Raw genomic sequence first — 17,058 nt, forward strand, 5'->3', positions numbered from 1 at the left:
GTTACATTCATTTTTAATCTTTACCCAAACCTGTGGGGTTGGGGTGTGCATCTCAGCTGAAGAAACTGCAGCAAGAGCGGCGGCCAAATTCCACCAACTCCAGGGGGTGGGAGGGTTGAGCTGTGAACTCAGGGCTGTGCAGTGTGTTTCTTACTGGTTCCCAGAGTCACGCAGGTTTCAGGTGCACAATCCCACAACACGTGTCCGTACACTGTGTTCGCTCCCTCAGGTCAAGTCTCTGTGCACCACCATCTATCCCTCCCCACCCTCCTCCTCCTCCCCCACCCCCTCAGCAAATACCACACTCTTGTCTGTGTCCATGAATTCCTTCTTTTTTTTCTCTTTGCTCAATCCTTCCACACCACCACCCTCCTCAACAGTGGCCAGCCTGCTCTCTATCCATGAGTCTGTCTCTATTTTGCTTGTTAGTTCATTTTGTTCATTAGATTTCACATATAAGTGAAATCACATGGCACTTGTCTTATCTGTCTGGCTTTCTTCACTCAGCGTAACGTTCTCCACGTCCGTCCACGCTGCCACAAAGGGTGAGCGTCCCTTCTTTTTTACGGCCGAGTCATATTCCACTGTGTAAACACACCACGGCTTTCTTGTCCACTCATCCGCTGACGGACACTTGGGCTGCATCCACACCTTGGCTTTGTAAATGCTGCGACGAACAGAGGGATGCACGCGTTCTTTCCAATTAGTGTTTTGGGATTTTGCAGATGTATTTCCAGAAGTGGAATCACTGCATCAAAAGGCAGTTTCACGTTTAATTTTTCTGAGGTTAACGCCACACTGCTCTCCACAGTGGCTGCCCTGGTCTGCATTTCCACCAACAGTGCACAAGGGTCCCCTTTCTCCACGTCCTCGCCAGCACTTGCTTGTCCAGTTACTGATGGCCTGGCGGGTCATCCGCAAGTCAACAGGCATGAGGTGGGACCTGGTCGTGGTTTTCACTTTCAGGGCTGTGAAGTCCCAAAGCCTGGGCACTGTGGCTTTGTGGACAGGCAGCGGGGGCCCGGACTCTGTCGGCCTGGCTCGAGCCATCTCAGGTCACCATGGGACGTCTGGCAGCACCCCCAGCCACTACTCACTAGGTGGCAGGAGCGTCCTACACCCGGTTGTGACAACCCCAAATGGCCAACTGTCCCCTGGGGGCCAAAATCACCCCAACTGAGAACCACCGGCCCAGGTGTAAACCCTGCTCCCACCACTGCCTAGCGATGTGACATTGGACAAGCCACCTACCCTCTCTGAACCCCACTGTCCTCATCTGCAAAATGGAAAAATAATGGCACCTGAGGTTGACGTGCGGACACAAGAATCAGGGCAGTGCTTGGCCACCACGGAAGGGCTCAGGACACGGGCTCTCACCCGCTGCCCTCTGCTGCCTGCGCTCCCCATGAAGGGATGTCCGGCACAGGTGCGCAGAGAAGGCAGGCTCCCCGGTGGGTAGAAGCCGCAGCAACCAGCTAGCTACCCCTCGAACGAGGAACATTCCGGCCCAGGCACGCTGCACTTGCTGTCTGGGGGTGCCAGGAAGCCCCCATCTCCACCACTGCTGGGCAGTTGAAGACTCCATGGCCAGGCTGCCCCGGTTCAAGTCCAGCTCGGCCACTCATGAGCTCTGTGACCCCAGGTTAGTGACTGAGCCCCTGGTGCCTTCGTTTCCTCCCCTTGTGAGATGGGGCGATCAGAGTGCCTGTACCCAGGTCTGTTCAGGTCTGCGAACCTAAGCGACCTGGCGCGGAAGCAGCACCCAGCGCAGGAGGGGTCTGCGGAGAGCCTGCAGTCTCAGCGCCAACCTCACAACGCCCTCCAGCCACACAGGCCACCTTTGTCCCCGTCCCCCCGGGCATGCCAAACCCAGTCCCGCCCCAGGCCTTGGCACACACCGTTCCCTCTGCCTGGACACCAGCTCTGCTCCCACTCTTGCTTCTTCATCTGGGTCTCTCTTCAACACGCCCCGTCTGAGAGGCCCTCCTGGACCACCCTAAATAGATAGTGGCTTCATCACTGCACTCGCCCAGGTGTGGCCCCGGGTTTATTCCAGGGCCAGCGGTGCTCAGTTGTCACCACCTGACGTGACACCCCAGACTCATGGCACAGCACCTGCTTGTCTACCCACGAAAAGAGAAGTCCCAACACACCGGAGCACGTGACGAGCGCCCAGCACGCAGTAGCTGTCAGTAACCATGCAGGATGGTATTTTGCAGAAGGGGTTTCCAAAGTCCTCGCACAACCCATCTTTCCTGACACAGAAATTAGTTGAACCGGGGTCTAGAACATTCCCACGAAAGACTTTGCTTCTCACAGCCTTGCTAGAATAGCTGTACTTTAGAGACTTCCTGATCGATAGGGATTTCTCAGGCTGTGTTCCTGACATGATGGCCTCCTGAGAGCCAGGAAGAAGGAAGTCCACCTTTAACAAGGATTCACAAGGTCAAAGCCATCGGGGAAACAATGCAGAATTGTTTGCGGTTTTACAATGCGAAGGAAAAGCTCCGAGAAGCCCGGTGGAGAAAACAGCCACCATGCTTGCTGCGCCACCCGAGACCCGTCCTTACCAGCTGCAGAGTGAAGCACAAGGGGGGAAATGCACAGGGTCAGTCTTTCAGTTTGCAGAGGCAGGCAGGCCCAGAGAGGCTGACTGAGTCATTCAAGGTCACACAGCCATTTCCTGAAACGTGGAGCGGGGCGCTGGTCACTGGCCCTGTGTTTCCCTAATGGTCCACTCAGCTATCGGGTCACAAGAGGTCAAACACTGAACACAGACCTCAGATTTCCCCATCAGCCTGACCGAGTCATTTACAGAAACTAAGGTACCAAGTGGGGTTTGCTTTCAATTTCCCCATTCAAGAAACGGTCAGCTGTTCACTCAACAGATACTTGTTAAGCACTAGGGGCTGGGCTCCGTGCATTTCCCAGTGAACAGGACACGGCTGCTCAAGAGCCCGGCAATAAAATTATCCCAAAAGAGAGCCAGAGTGATCAAACTGCCCTTGATGAGCCTGCTCCAAAGCAGGGGCTGACTGTCAGAAATTCCACGGCCGACATTTCATCCGCTTCCATGAACAGTGCTCACTCTTAGGTGCGATGGTCGTGAGCCATGCTCAGCGGGTGTGGTTCTGGGGCAAGGTGCCCCGCTCTGTGCAGACTACAGAGAGGACGAGGGCAATGACTGGAACTTGCTGGGCGCTTTGGGGAGCACCTCACTCAACAGAGTCTCCAATGTTAAGTTCACTCACTTGTCATCTCTACCTCCTACATTCTAGTTAAAATGCATCCCCTCATTTCTCACTGTCTACAAACAAAAGTTCCAGTATGGAAATGGGTTTCGTTTCTCAAAGCTTATCAGCACACACATGTCCAAGTCCTTCAGAAAGCGAGGTTAATTAAAAGCCACGTGACTCAAAAGCACTGCAGACGAGGTTGAGAAAGGTCTTGTTATTATTCCAAATGATCTTCTCACGGAACTGACGGAAACTGCGTGGGAATCAAAGAATTGTTCTGCGCTATATTATTTTAAAAAGAAGCTGCCAAGCCAGAAAAAAAATACTTGAAGCCCAGGCTGGACCCGGCCACGTTTGATGCCACAGCACTGAAGCCGCTTTCGACAGAGACTCAAGACGTATGTACCCAATAAAAAAACATTCAGAAACAGCGGATGCTCTTCAAGGTCCCCCGGCCCAGAGTGCACCTTAAAGGCCCAGCTGTCTGTCAAGAGAATAAACGTGTGTTTCCAGGGCACCTTCCCAGCCTCGAAAGGATCATGCTTCATGATTTCTCCAACAGTCAGCCTAAAAGCCGGCCTGGCAAAGCAGAGATAACCACCGCACTGCACACATAATTTGTGTTTATTACACTCCAGAACGAGTCAGGAAGAATTCCTCAGCTGTGGGCAAGGCACGCAGAGCGGACGCCACGTAAACGCAGGCCGCAGGGAGCGAGATGGGGACAGCGGCACGCCCCATCAGCACTGCACCCTGAACCCGTCCCTGAAAAAGCCGTCCGTTTGCCTAAAAGGGCATAGAGGAGTATATTTTTTAAAGACCAAGTCCCACTCTTCTTTCTTTTTTTAAGAACCAAACACTGCCCCTAAAAGGACCATCGGTCCGCAACAGGCAGACTGAGGTATATGTGCCTGAGTTCTTACCAGCTGCGCCTGCCAAGTCCTTCAGCTGCAAACCAATCAGGGGAGGTTTCTAAGCACAAAACCTCCGACACCAGGTGGGGGGAGGAAAGATGACACACTGAGCAACACGGGACACATGTGTGTGTGCTCCACACGCTTCTTTTTTTTAACCGTTTTTTAAATTGACTTGCGAGAGAGAAGTGTCGCTTTGCTGCTCCACACACGTGTGCATTCTTGGCTCATTCCTGTGCGTGCCCTGACCGAATGGGACCTGCCGCCCTGGCCCAGGCCCATCGGACGGCGCTCTAACCGGCCGAGCCGTCTGGCCAGGGCCGTGTTCCGAGTGCTTCCCACTGTTGGTGCGGTTCTGTGGATCCACGAAGGGCATTTCTTATGTAGTTTAATGGAATCCACTTGGGGTAAAAGGCATTACTTTGCCCAATGAAATCTCCCCGGGCAGTCCAGCTCCCAGGCAGACTTGGCTGCAGGGTCACCATCTGGGTGCGCCTGAGAGATCTGGGCCGTGGGATCAAGAGGGCCCTCCTCATCCTCGCCCACCTCCCTGTCCCCCAGGGTCACGGCATGGGGGATCACGTGGCTGTGGGCAGCTGCCATCTCCTTGTGGGCGACGGTGTCCTGGTTGGAGGAGATCAACTCCATGCTGAGGTTCACCGTCTCCACCTGGGTGCGGGAGCAGAGGTGGCTGCACCCCAGAAGCCGGGCAAACACCTCCCGGAAGTCAGTGTTGAAGGCGTAGATGATGGGGTTGAGGGAGGAGTTGGCCCAGCCCAACCAGACGAAGACGTCGAAGGTGGTCTCGCTGACGCAGGGGAAGCTCAACAGAGGGCCCTCCGAGTGTCCTCTGCAGAAGGGGACCAGGCAGTTCAGGATGAAGAAGGGCAGCCAGCAGCACACGAAGACCCCCATGATCACCGACAGGGTCTTAAGGACCTTGGTCTCCGCGTTGATAGATACCCGCAGGCTGGCACCGGGCGTACTGGTCGCGTGGCTCCGGCAGTTCTGCGCGTGCTCCGCGGCCCGCTCCAGGGAGGAAATCCTGCGGATCTGCACCTGGGCGATGCGGTAGATGCGTGTGTAGGTCGCGATCATAATGGCCACGGGGATGTAGAAGCTGATGAGCGATGAGGAGATTGCGTAAGTCTGGTTCAGGCTGGCGTCACAGTTCTCTGCCTGCACCTCCTGCTCCCCCGCTTCCTCCCAGGGCGTCCCGTTGGCCAGGTGGGATGGCGGGTCCACCTCACCCCAGGAGCCTGTCTTGACTTTGTGCCAGTGAAGCTGAACTGGGATGAAGGAGATGAGGATGGACAGGGTCCAGACCAGGCTGACCATGACCAAGGCCACGCGCTGGGTCATTCTGCGCTGGTAGTGGAAGGGCCTAGAGATGGCCCAGTAGCGGTCCACGCTGATCACACACAGGTTCAGGATGGAGGCGGTGGAGCACATGATGTCAAAGGCCACCCAGACGTTGCAGAAGGCCCCAAAGGGCCAGTGACCGGCCACCTCAGTGACAGCCTTCCAGGGCATGACCAGCAGCGCTACGAAGAGGTCGGACAGCGCCAGAGACACGATAAAAACGTTGGTCATCTTGGCGCGCAAGTGGCGACTGCGCACGATGGCCGCGCACACCAGCACGTTGCCCAGCAGGGTCCAGACGATGAGCAGGGTCAGGAGGCAGGCGGTGACCACCTGCGCGGGCCTCAGCGGTGCCGCCGCCCCCGAGCCCCGCAGGGCGCCTCCCGGAGCTGGCTGCTGCTGCCCGAACCACGCGGTGCTATTGCTCCCCGGCAGCAGCATGTCGGACTCCGCAGCAGGGGTGAGCTGCGCGCGCTCCCAACTTCAGCCCTGTGTCCCCCAGGCGACCCCATCCGGCACCCGGGGCTAGCGCGAGGGTACCCGCGGCTAAGGGATCCTCAAACCCTGGGGGACGCTCACCATGAGCTGCGACAGGGTCCCGGATCGCGCGGGGACCCCTCTCGCCTCGGGCTGGTGGCACCTCCGGGTTGGTGACGGCGTTGCGCCCCTTCAGGGCCAGCGCGGGGGACAGGCGGCGGGGGCCCGCGGGGCTGTTTCTGGGAGTCCGCAGCGCGCGGCGGCGCCGGGAAGCAGCGGAGACTGTGTCGGGTTCCGAGCCTGAGAAGCGAAGAGCCAGCCACCACCGAGGGGGCGGGGGCCGGGAGCGGCAGGCACGGGGCGAGCGCCGCCTGGGTCCCGGGCTGCTCCGGGGACCTGCGCTCCAGCCCACGCGCCTCCGCGCTCCCGGCTCTCCAGCGCACCCGCCCCACCGGTGCCTGGGCGCTGTCCCTGTCCGCCCGGGTCTGTGGACGAACCGCAGGTCCTAGTGGGACTCCGGTGGCAGATTCGTGCGGCGAGCCGCGGAGAACACGCCCCAGCAAAATAAAGAGGTCCCGGCCCAGCCCCCTGGCCCTGGCCCCGGCCCTGGCGGTGTTTGGGGAATAGGAAAGAGGGGAGGATTCGGAGGATTGGGGAGTCGGGGGAGGCACTGGCTTCTAGACGCGGGGAGAGCGCTTGTAGGGGAAAGGGGACGACTTCGGATTTCTCACAGACCTGGGTCCCGATTCGAACTTGATTTCCTGGCTGTGCGACCTTGAGTCTTAACCTGACCACCGTGGGCCTTGGTTTCCTCATCCACAAAAAGAAGTAATGATGCCCACCCCTCCGGGGGGTGGAAGCGCTCGGGGAAGCCCAGCAGAGAAGGCCCACCTGCCCCGTTCCGCCGCCCCGCCCCCGCCCGCACACGAGGCGTGGCGCCCGGGAAGCTCTCCCTCACTCCCCTCCACACTCTCCTCCTAAGATTCGGGGGCTTCCCCTGACCTCTGGCGAGAGTCCGCTTCCCCACCGCCATGCCCACCCTGGAGCCATTCGTCCTTTGGGGGATAATTGCCAAGGACCCGGGAGGCGCAAGGAAGAGGAAGGGAGCCCCCAGCGCCGAGACCCTCCCAGCGGGGCTGTCGCGGCCTGGGGAGGCCGGCGTCCTAGCGCCTCAGCGCTTGGCAGAAGAGGGAACAGACTCGAATGGATGGCCCAAAGCCTAAATTACTTTTTTTAATGGTGGGAAAACACCAGGAAGGTGTTCCAGGATCTCACCACGCCTCCCCAGCTGGAAAGTTCTGTCTGTGAACCTCCAGGTCTCTGGCTGGTGTTAAGCTCAGCGGAAGGCAGCTGGAGAGAAGTGGAGGAGGCCTCAGCTTGCTGCAAGGTTCCGTCTGAGACCTCCTGTGGGGCCTAGATGGGGGGGCTGGATTCTCACCCCTCCGAATCAGACCCGCCTGCCCACCCCCACCCCCAGCAACACCTGACCCAGCTCTCAGGCTCTACGCACTCAGCCTTCAACAGCCCCTCCCTTTCCACCCTTCCCCCTACCTTTCTGTTTGTCAGAGTTGGCAAGGCCATCTGCCCAAATGTCTACGCTCCAAACTGGAAAATCATACCCACCACCTGTCCCCCTGTCTCCTGGAGTCCTGGAGCTGGGCCACTCCTCTCTGCCACTGATGTCCCCATCTGGGACCCCCCCACCCCCATTTATGGTGACTCTTCCCTGGGTTGGTGCTGTGATCCTCTGTCCACCCTCCACTCAATGGCGGGCACAGTGACCCTTGTCAAAAGTGCCTACAATCATGTCATCCCCCCAACAGAGAGCCCCCCCAACAGAGAGCCCTCGGAGCTCCTCATGGCCCCTGAGCCTCAGACCTCAGGGTGTTGCAAGGCCCTTTAGGACTTCAGTCATCTTGCCCTCGCTCACCACCCCTGCTTCTTGGGTTGTTGCTCCTCCTTGTCTGTAGACAGCCTAGAGTCATGCCACTACCAGTGTCCCTCCAACACACACACACACACACAGAGTCATTTCCCTGATGGGTCTTGTGGGAATTCCTCCCATCCCCACCTGTCCCGAGAACACCAACTCATGAGGTCAGAAAACAGCGTGGGTTTTGGAGACAGGGGTTTGAATTTCAGTTCCTTATTCTTTCATTCAGCAAATATTTATTGAGCACCTATTATGTCCCAAAGGCTGTTTTGTTCACGGGAAATGCAGAAGTGTGTAAAAATATGTGTTGTCCTCTCCCTCTTCGAGGTTACAGTCTAGTGTCAGAGACAGACTTTAACCTGAGGATCGTCCAGAAAAACCTGCAGCTGTTCCAGGTGCTGGGCAGAAGTGGGACAGACATGGCAAGGGGTGGACCTGGGCGAGGTATTTAAGGAAGTCTTCCCTGGAGAGAAGTCCCTCTTTGGGTCGGAAGCACAGTTAAGTGGACAGACGGGAAAACAGAGACAAGGAACAGCATGGCCGCCAGGGACAGGGATCTTGGGCACGCCTCCGTGCCCTCACTTCAAAATGGGTTCATCACATTTTGCCTTAACAGGCAAGTATAATGAGACCCACAGAGGTCCTCTAGGGCGGCTCCGAGCCCCCGTCTCTCCTCCGGCCGCACCTGTGCCCATCCTTGCTGGGCTGCCCTTCGAGGCGGCTGTGCCCTGGCTCTGCGATGGGGAGTCAGAAGGCGGACGCGTGTTTGGACCGGAGAGGCTGCAGAAGGAATGAGTGGTCCCAGGAGGAAGAGACTGTGTCCGTCTTCGTAACGAAGAGCGGAAGGAGCCAAGTGCAGAGAGACTAAAAGGCTAGAAGCTCCGGTGGAAGTGACGCGACGGAGGGGAGGGAAGCCGGGTGCGCAGGAGCCGAGAAGGAAGGAAGAGGGCATCTTACAGGACTGCCTTCTCCTCCACAGAACGCAGGACACGCAGGAGAAGAGTTCCAGGTGGGGAACATCCTGAACAGAACGCTGCCCGGAGACCGGAGCACAGGGAGCGAAGCTTGGTCACCGTGTGGAGGGGGCACTGCCCGCTGTGGGGCGTTAGCGCTAACTCAGCTGCACCTGTCCAGGAGCCCCCCTGTCCAGGAGCCCCCCTGACCAGGTAGGCCCTGTGCTCCGGGGGCCCCTGTGTTGCCTACTTGTGCAGCGATCATGACACTGGGTTGTTGCCATTCGTGGCCACATGTGGCCGTTGGGTCTTCTCGATGCTGAACTTCTTCAATCAAGGAACCCGGTCTCATTCGGAGAAAAAAAGGGTGGCGCTGAGCCTCTGGCTCCAGTCACAGCCTGGTCTCTACAGTTGCAAAAGCCAGGAAACCACCCTTTGTCTAATCCGTGTCTGAGTTGAGTCTCCCTCATCACCTGCAACGGAAAAAGCCCTGCCTAGCACAAAAAAATAAGCAAGGTGCGTGAGCCAGGTGGTGGCGTGAGAAGGACGGGGCGGGGGGCTGTCTGGGGTGGGTGGCGGGGGGAGCTGCACAGAGGAACAGCACGGGCAAAGGCTCAGAGGCATGAAGTTCATGTGTGAAAGGCCAGATCCTCAGGACTCTGAGACTTCCCCTCTGTTACCCCAGCTCTTCTATCAGTGCGACCTCAGGCACACCAAGCAACAGCAGGCAGCCGGCAGCCGGCAGCCGCAGCAGCATCCCCGCCTCCTTCCCCGGCAGGGCTGCCGCAGCAGCCTGTCTGCCGGGGACAACGGTTCAGCGTGAGCTCTGGCTGCCCTCCCCCCCGCCAGGCTCTTTCCCACACCTTTCCGAAGAGCCGGGCAGAGCCAACTGCGGAAAACCAAGGGGTGTCTCCGGCCAACCTCAGAGCCCAGCCTCGTCAGCTCAGACTCTCGCCAACTCCCAGACGGCTGATAAAGTCCGTAGGTAATAAACTCTGCCGCTCTTATCTGATCCCAGCCAGAACCCTGCCCTCGGAGGTGGGCAGCAGGGCAGGGATCCTCCTGCGAGCTCAGCCCCAGCAAATCGCACTAAGAGGGTTTTCTCGGAGCTTCTTAGCTCACGGGGGTTTCCTAATCCAAATATTCTGCTATTTAACTTATTGATCCTTCTTCTCCTGAAGAGAGGTGTTCGTTGGATTTGTTTTCCCGAGGCACACAGTTAAGTCCACAGACCAGGGCAGGGTCAGCGGCCACTGCTACCCGGGCTGCTATGGACAGAGCGCAGGCCAGCCTACCCCGAGGCAGGCCTGGCTCGCTGAGGGCCGGGCACAGCCCCGCTGACGCACTCAGCTGGCTCACCAGAGCCCAGACAGACAGTGCCGGCCCACCGCCAGCAGCCATCCCTGTGGCTAGGGAAGCCGCCGCCCACCCATTCACACGCTGATGACCTGAGCCTGGGTCCCCGCCCTCTCCCAGACTCAGAAACACAGGAAGCGAAAAGCAGCCCCTTCAGGCAGGATGACATCTTTCAGCCAGATTTTGGCACACAGACGTAGATGAAGGAAGGAGCACAGACTTGCCCATCAGCCAGCCCTGGGTTCGAATCCCTCCTCTCTGGCTCAGTAGCTCTGGAACAACCTTGAGCACGTCCCTTAACCGCTCTGAGCCCGAGTCTCCTCAGTCTCCTCATCTCGGAGATGGAGACATAGAGGGAGGGGGTAGGAGCAGTGGGTGAAAAAGGTGAAGAGGTACAGGTTGGCGGTCACAAAACAGTCACAGGGGTGCGGAGTAGAACAGAATAGTCGGTACTGCCGTAATACTGTAACAACAGTGCGGGGGTGGGGGGCACCCGGACTACCCGGAGGGTCACTTTGTCAATTCTGTCCCAGTCTAACCACTATGCTGGACGCCGGAAACTGGTATAAAACGATATCAGTGTCGACTGTAATTGAAAGTGGAGAGTGTTTAAATGCTAACGGTGACACTATGCAGAGATACTATAAACAGATGGCAGGCCGTACTTCGGAAACCGTAAGTCGGTGTCAGCCAGGGTTTGTCACCGTGACACTGAGTAACCAACAGCCCACCCACCTGAACGGCTTAAACAGCAAACGTCGGTTCTCTCCGGTGGTCTGCGGTCAGCTGGAAAAGCTTCGTCCTGAGTGGCGGGTTGGGCTCTGTTCGCCCACATTTCTCATTCCCAGGCCAGGGGTCCCCTGGGCCTGCTCTCATTGGGGTGCAGGGCAGGAGCCACAGTTCTTTGTCATACAATTCTCTAAGTGTGACATTATCTCAGAATAAAAGACATTTTAAACACATATACCGATCAGGAATGCATTCATCCGGGCCAGAACACCCGCCTGCTCGTGGCCTCTGCAAGGAAGACACTAAATTCTCCAGCAGGACAGGAAATTAAGAGGGAGCGGGCGGGGCGGGGGGGGCACAAAACCTCAGCCCATTGTGGCTTTGTGCCCTTGGAGCCTCATGGTCACAGGACGGCTGTCACAGCTCCGGGCACCACGACGAAGTTCAAACTCCAGGAGCAAAACGAGGGAGAGCTACGTCAGGGGGACTTTTCTTCAGGTGTGTCCCGCCTGTCACCAGTGAAGAAAATCTCAGAAGGACCTCTGTCTCATGAGCCAGAAATGAATCACACGGCGGGCCCCGGCTACAAGGCCAACGGCAAACTGTTTCAAGTACGAGGCAAAAGGGCACAGAACGCCCAGGCTTGGCTTAAACAAACGTAATTCATCACCTGAGACAGGGCGCCTTGGTCTCCAACCAAAATCAGGGATATCTCGGCAAGTCGCTACAGGAAGGCAGGATGTGCTGCAGTTACTATCTGCTCCTTCCTGCACCGGCCGACCCGGAGCCCCAGATCGGAATTCCGGGGGTGAAGCCTCAGCGCCCACCCCCCAAGGTCATAGTCTGGGTTCTCGGGCAGTCCCCGCAACTCTGCCGCCGGCCCCCCATCCGGAGGGCGAAGTCCCTCCGGAGCTCAGGATGGAGCACCGGGGAAAGGCGACCTCAGGAAGCAAAGTGTTTCCAAAAACAAGTATTTTGCTGTGTGTAATGTGCACTTTTTTGACCAAATTTTTGAGAGAAACATAAGGATGTGCATTATACATGGGTAGTACTAATTCCGTATCTAGAGACATGTTTTTAATTCTTTTATTTATGCTTATGCATTAAAAGCAATAACTTCTGAAGTTGACAGTGATGAAAAGTTCTTGGCCTTCTCTGATGCGGAAATATCATAAATTTGTTACCAGTACATAAAATTTCTGGTACCATAACATGTCCAAAAATAAATGCTAAAATTCCTGTATAATCCAAAAAACAAATATCTAAATATAAATAAATAAAAATTGAATTAAGAAATTAAAACAAAAGATTTTTTCCCTGGAAGTTTGGGCCAAAAACAGGGGTGTGCATTACACACGGCAAAATATGGGTGGGTCACTTTTAACCCGCGAGGCCAAATGGTAAATGAAACATGTCTTTGAGCTGAGCTTTCCGTGGTATTGACACCATTTCTCAGTTCCCCTTTTTCATCTCAAAAGGCCTTATATCCTTTTTCCTCTGCGGGCACTGGGCACCAGGAGGCACTTGGGGAAAAAAGCAGATGTTGTCTCTCCCTCGAGGCTTCCAGTTAAGTGGCAAAAACAAAGATTAGGATGACTGCTACTCAGTTTCATAGGTATTCCCGTGATTGAAAGGAATCACAGCCTGGGACGGGGGGGGGGGGCACAGCAGGTAGGTGGTGCAGGGAGAGCTCCCACAGGGACAGGAGGCCCACCCTGTAGGTGAGTGTGGCTTCCCTGAGAAACTTGTTGGGATGGAGATGACAGATTAAAGGAAGCAGGAGCAGCTGGTGCAAAGGCCCTGGGGCCGGAGGGAAGGGAGTACATCATTAGAAGCACTGAGAGGCTGGTCGGTGCGAGGTGCCCAGAGGAAAGGGAAGCACGAGGTGATCAGGGACGAGGCTGCAGAGGTGGACAAGAAGGGCCACACAGGACCCCAGGGGCCAAGGGGAGAATTTTGTCCTCTGTGTCAAGAGCAAGAAGAAGCCACCGGCGGAGCAGAGCAGGGAAGGGAATGTGAGCATATCTGCCTTCTCAGATGCCACTCTAGCCACCTCGGGAAGGACAGGGTGGGGGGGCAGCAGATGAACCGGAGAAACGACCCATCAGGAGATGTCAGTGGCTTGCAGTAGGGCGGTGGGGTAAGGATGGGGAAAAGCAGAGGGAGCCAAGATTAAGTTTGTATAGTTTGTTTCAATGGCTTAAAACCACCAAATCTACCTTACTGTTCTGGAAGTGCGAAGTCCAAAACGAGCCTCACTGAACTTACCATAAATCAAGGTGTTTGCGGGGCGGTCCACAGAGGCGGGGGAGAACCTGAGCCCAGCCTCCACTGGCTCCTGGCGGCTGCCGGCATCCCTGGCCTGTGGCCGCCTCACTCCCATCTCTGCCTCTGTGGTCACACTGCCCACCCCGTGCCTTCCTTTCCCAAGGACACTTGGATGACATGGGGCCCACCCAGGCAATCCAGGACAACCTCTCTCCCTCCAGACCCTGGGCTCAATCACACCTGCAGAGTCCTCCTGCCCTGAAAGGTGACAGACAGGGTCACAGGCTGCAGGCGTCAGGGTGCGGGCACCCTCGGGAGCCACCGTTTGCCCCTGCAGGCTCCCTGGGCCCGGCTTCATCTCACCCTCACGTTCAGCTGGGAAGAAAGGCAGACCCGACCCCTTTCAAAACCCGTCCAGGGCTGTCCAGCAGAGGCCCTACTTACCTTTCACTCTTAAGACCAGCAACCGTTTTCTATAAAAAGCCAAAGAGTAAACAACATAGGTTCTATGGGCCATATATTGTCTTTGCAGCGTGCCGTGGCTCTGCTGTGATTTTCCCCCCAATGTTTAAAAATGTAAAAACCGTTCTTGGCTCAAGGGCCATAGTTCCTCAGCACCTGGTCTAGAACTGTTCCCGTCCCCACCTCCAACACCACCTCCAGCCAAGGTGGAGTGAGTTGATCACGCTCTGCTTAGACCAGTTGCCCCAAACGGGCGTTCCAGAAACACCTGCCAGAGACCCGTGGGCAGCACCTTTGGCTGTCAGGTCTCCTCTTCCTGTCACTGCGGGAAGAAGCCAATGGCAGCTGGTTCTTCCCTGTCTGAGGGGGAGGGGCACAGCCCACCTGGAAGCCTCTGTAGAGCTGGGTCCCACTGCTCCCCTCGTGATCCAGAGCAGGGGGACATACATCCTAATTTGTGGCTCTTTTGAACTCTGTCACCAATGAGCCTTAAAGGTGCAGGGAGGGCTGGACATGTACCAGAAGCAGGCAGAGCCTCTGCCCAGGTCCTAAAAACCATTCCAGGAAGCACCCCAACATAGTGCTCACGTGTCCCTGGTGTGTCCCCACACCCTGAAGCACTCCAGTGTTGAGAGGACAGCAACCCATGTTCATGCAACCCACGTGGTGAGAGCCTGGGAGAGGAAGAGGCAAAGTCCCTCCCGTCACACGGTAGAGAGTCCTCTCCAGGAGGAACGGGCGCAGACAAACAGCCTGCGGCAAAGGGGGCCACAGTGAAGCATAACAGCACACATGTTTACACGTGTTTATACAGATGACCAGGGCCCACCTCACTGTGTAGGGACCACTCCAACATGGCCTAAAGGATGAGAAAGAGACGGATCCATTTCAAGAGACCAAAGAAACACATTCCTGAGAGAGTAGCACGTGCTAAGGTCCTGGGGTGCCGAAGAGTTTGGCGTCTTCGAGAAAGTGAAGGGAGGCATGCGTGGCTGCCGTGGTGCCCGTGGGGAGCCTGGGGAGGGGGCGGCAGAGGAGGAGATGGGCACGAGGGGAAGACGAAGCAACAGAGGCCTGATCATGACGATCCCGGTGGAACACTTTCTTCCAAAAGCAGCGGGAGCCATGACAGGGGTTTTACTGGTGACTTGATTTAATTTACATTTTTTAGACAACTAGCATTACTAGCCGCGGTGCCGTGCTTCGTCTGTTATTCGTGTGGCTGAAACACCACACCAGAGTCTCCATCTCTTTGCAGCATGAAAGCCCTGTAGCCAGGCATCCTTCTCCTGTGCCCACCCCGTGGTCCCCGGGGCCTGCTCTGAGGAGGAGCTAATGTCACAGTCACTCCCCATCACACCCCGTGGAAGGGCCCTCCCTCCCAGCCCGCTGCCTCGCTGCCTCGGCTTGGGCACCAAGCCCACCCCACCCTCCATCTGGGGACTGCAGCAACCCCCAGGTTCCTCCAGAGGGAGCAAGGATGGTGCACAGGGGGCGGGGGCTGGGGGCAGGTGGAGGGACCATCTTGGTTGGTTTCAGTTTCCCCGTGAGAACTCAGAATCCTGTCCACCCTCACCTGGAAACGGGGACAGTCATCTGCGACACGCACTACAGGAGTCCAGAGCCGTGGCCGGAATGCACGGGGCACATGGCGACCCTCCCCCATTGGTTATCCTCAGGTCCACCACCAACCGGCCTCGTTTGACCTGAAAGCTCTGGTTAGGACTCAGAATGACGGGCACCAGCGCCCCCTGCTGGCTCTGCTCTTCCACCGCAAAGCTTTGAACCTTCAGGGCAGAAACCGCAGCTGTTTTCTGGTGGCTTCCGTTTTTCCTCATTGAAAGCCACGTGCAGCATTTTATAACTGGGTGAAAAGTGAAATTCTCTGTCAGCTGTTGGACTGTTCTGTACACATATTCTCAAGTGGTTGTTTGACGGGTCTTTTTTACCGCGTTGGCTTTCTTTTAAAGATAACAGAGAGAAAAGGCAGCGAGTTTTAGAGGCCGAAGGCTCACGAGGGGTGGGGACGCTGGCCTGACCAGGTCGGCACGCAGCTGGGCCTCCCTGGAGACAGGAAGTGGGGTGCAAGGGTCACGCGGTGAGGTCAGGCGGCGGAAGTTGCTCCAGCTGGGTTTAATGGCCGATGGTCGCAGTGGAGAGACGAGGAGCCCAATTGGCTGCCCGGCGTGGACGCGGAGGGGGATGCTGGTAGGGTCAGTCCGAGGGCGTGTGAGATGTCCGGTGGCTAGGGCGCCTTTTCTCACGTACACCCAGGGCCCCCGGGGCTGGTTGTGGCCCTGGGTGGCACCCTAGGTGTGCCCCTCCTGGTACCCGAAAAACACAAGGTCAATCCTGGCTTGACAGCAGGTGGGAGATGAATGAGCTCAAACTCCCAAACGCACAGGCTCCTTCCGGCGAGGTTGCCGCAGGTGAGTACCCATCATCTTTCGTGATGCGCTGGGTGCCCAGGGCATCAGCCCCTGCAACGGAGAGCTCAGAGGAAGAGGAATCGAGGTCGGGTCTCACTCCGGCCCCTTTGAAGTTGAACTTATGGATGGGAGGGCAGCGATCCTAACAGCTCCCTAGATGAGTCATGCACACAGCAGGGTCAGAATCAATGTCCCCGGGACCTTAATGTAGCTAAGGAGCACGCTGGTGTAGTAAGAGAAAAAAAGGCAAGTTTCACGCAAATTCGGTGCATATAAAAACAATCCATCCGTGTGTGTGTGTGTGAGTGTGTGTGCACTAACCGGTACCTAGGTACCCAAAGTTAACGGCAATTTCTCCATCTCGGCACTTTCAACATTTGGGGCCAGATTAATTCTCTGCGGTGGGGCCACTCCTGTGCGTCCTGGATCTTCAGCAGCGTTCCCGTAGCACCCTCTAGTGGTGACAATGAAAAATGTCTGCAAACATGACCCTCTGTCTCCTGGGGAGCCAAGCCATGGCCCTGCACGGAAAAGATGCTAGGTGATGTTTTACTCTGTTTTTATCTATTTGCCCATTTTTTTAGTTTTTTTCCCTAAAATGAACATGAAGTGTTTTAGTCATTTAAAAATTCAGTGTTTCTCAATATCTCATTGCCTGTGCTGTCGGGGGGAAAAACACTCAGATGAAAAAATATTAGTATTTATAGTCAGTTAACTAACTTTATTATGATTTTAAAGTAACTATAGAACAAACATCTACAAAGGCTTCCCAAATGCCAACATTCCTTAAGAGGCTTCAAAATATTATTAATCTTTAGTACAGGCATTCTGATCTTAACAATATGTCTTACCGAAGCAATTCTAAGTGTAGCAAATGCTCTACGAATATGGCCGATTTTCACAGAGTCACTTACAAAAACAGGAAGTTAGAGACGCTCA

The 17,058-nt window shown here is 56.3% G+C and overlaps 1 protein-coding gene across 1 annotated transcript; it reads right to left on the reverse strand.

Annotated features, from left to right (window-relative positions):
* DRD5 (dopamine receptor D5) lies at window positions 1–6,866 on the reverse strand. The gene has a single exon (XM_053672257.1). The coding sequence runs from the start codon at window positions 5,951–5,953 to the stop codon at window positions 4,568–4,570; it is 1,386 nt and encodes a 461-aa protein (XP_053528232.1). The 5' UTR covers window positions 5,954–6,866; the 3' UTR covers window positions 1–4,567.
* Between the last annotated feature and the right edge of the window lie 10,192 nt (window positions 6,867–17,058).

Source organism: Artibeus jamaicensis, unplaced genomic scaffold (genome assembly GCF_021234435.1).
Source record: "Artibeus jamaicensis isolate MK-2021 breed Jamaican fruit bat unplaced genomic scaffold, CSHL_Jam_final contig_76, whole genome shotgun sequence".
NCBI lineage: Eukaryota > Metazoa > Chordata > Mammalia > Chiroptera > Phyllostomidae > Artibeus > Artibeus jamaicensis.

Excerpts from the sequence above, each read along its gene's own strand:
- DRD5 (XM_053672257.1), bottom strand. The coding sequence starts at position 5,953 with ATGCTGCTGCCGGGGAGCAATAGCACCGCGTGGTTCGGGCAGCAGCAG.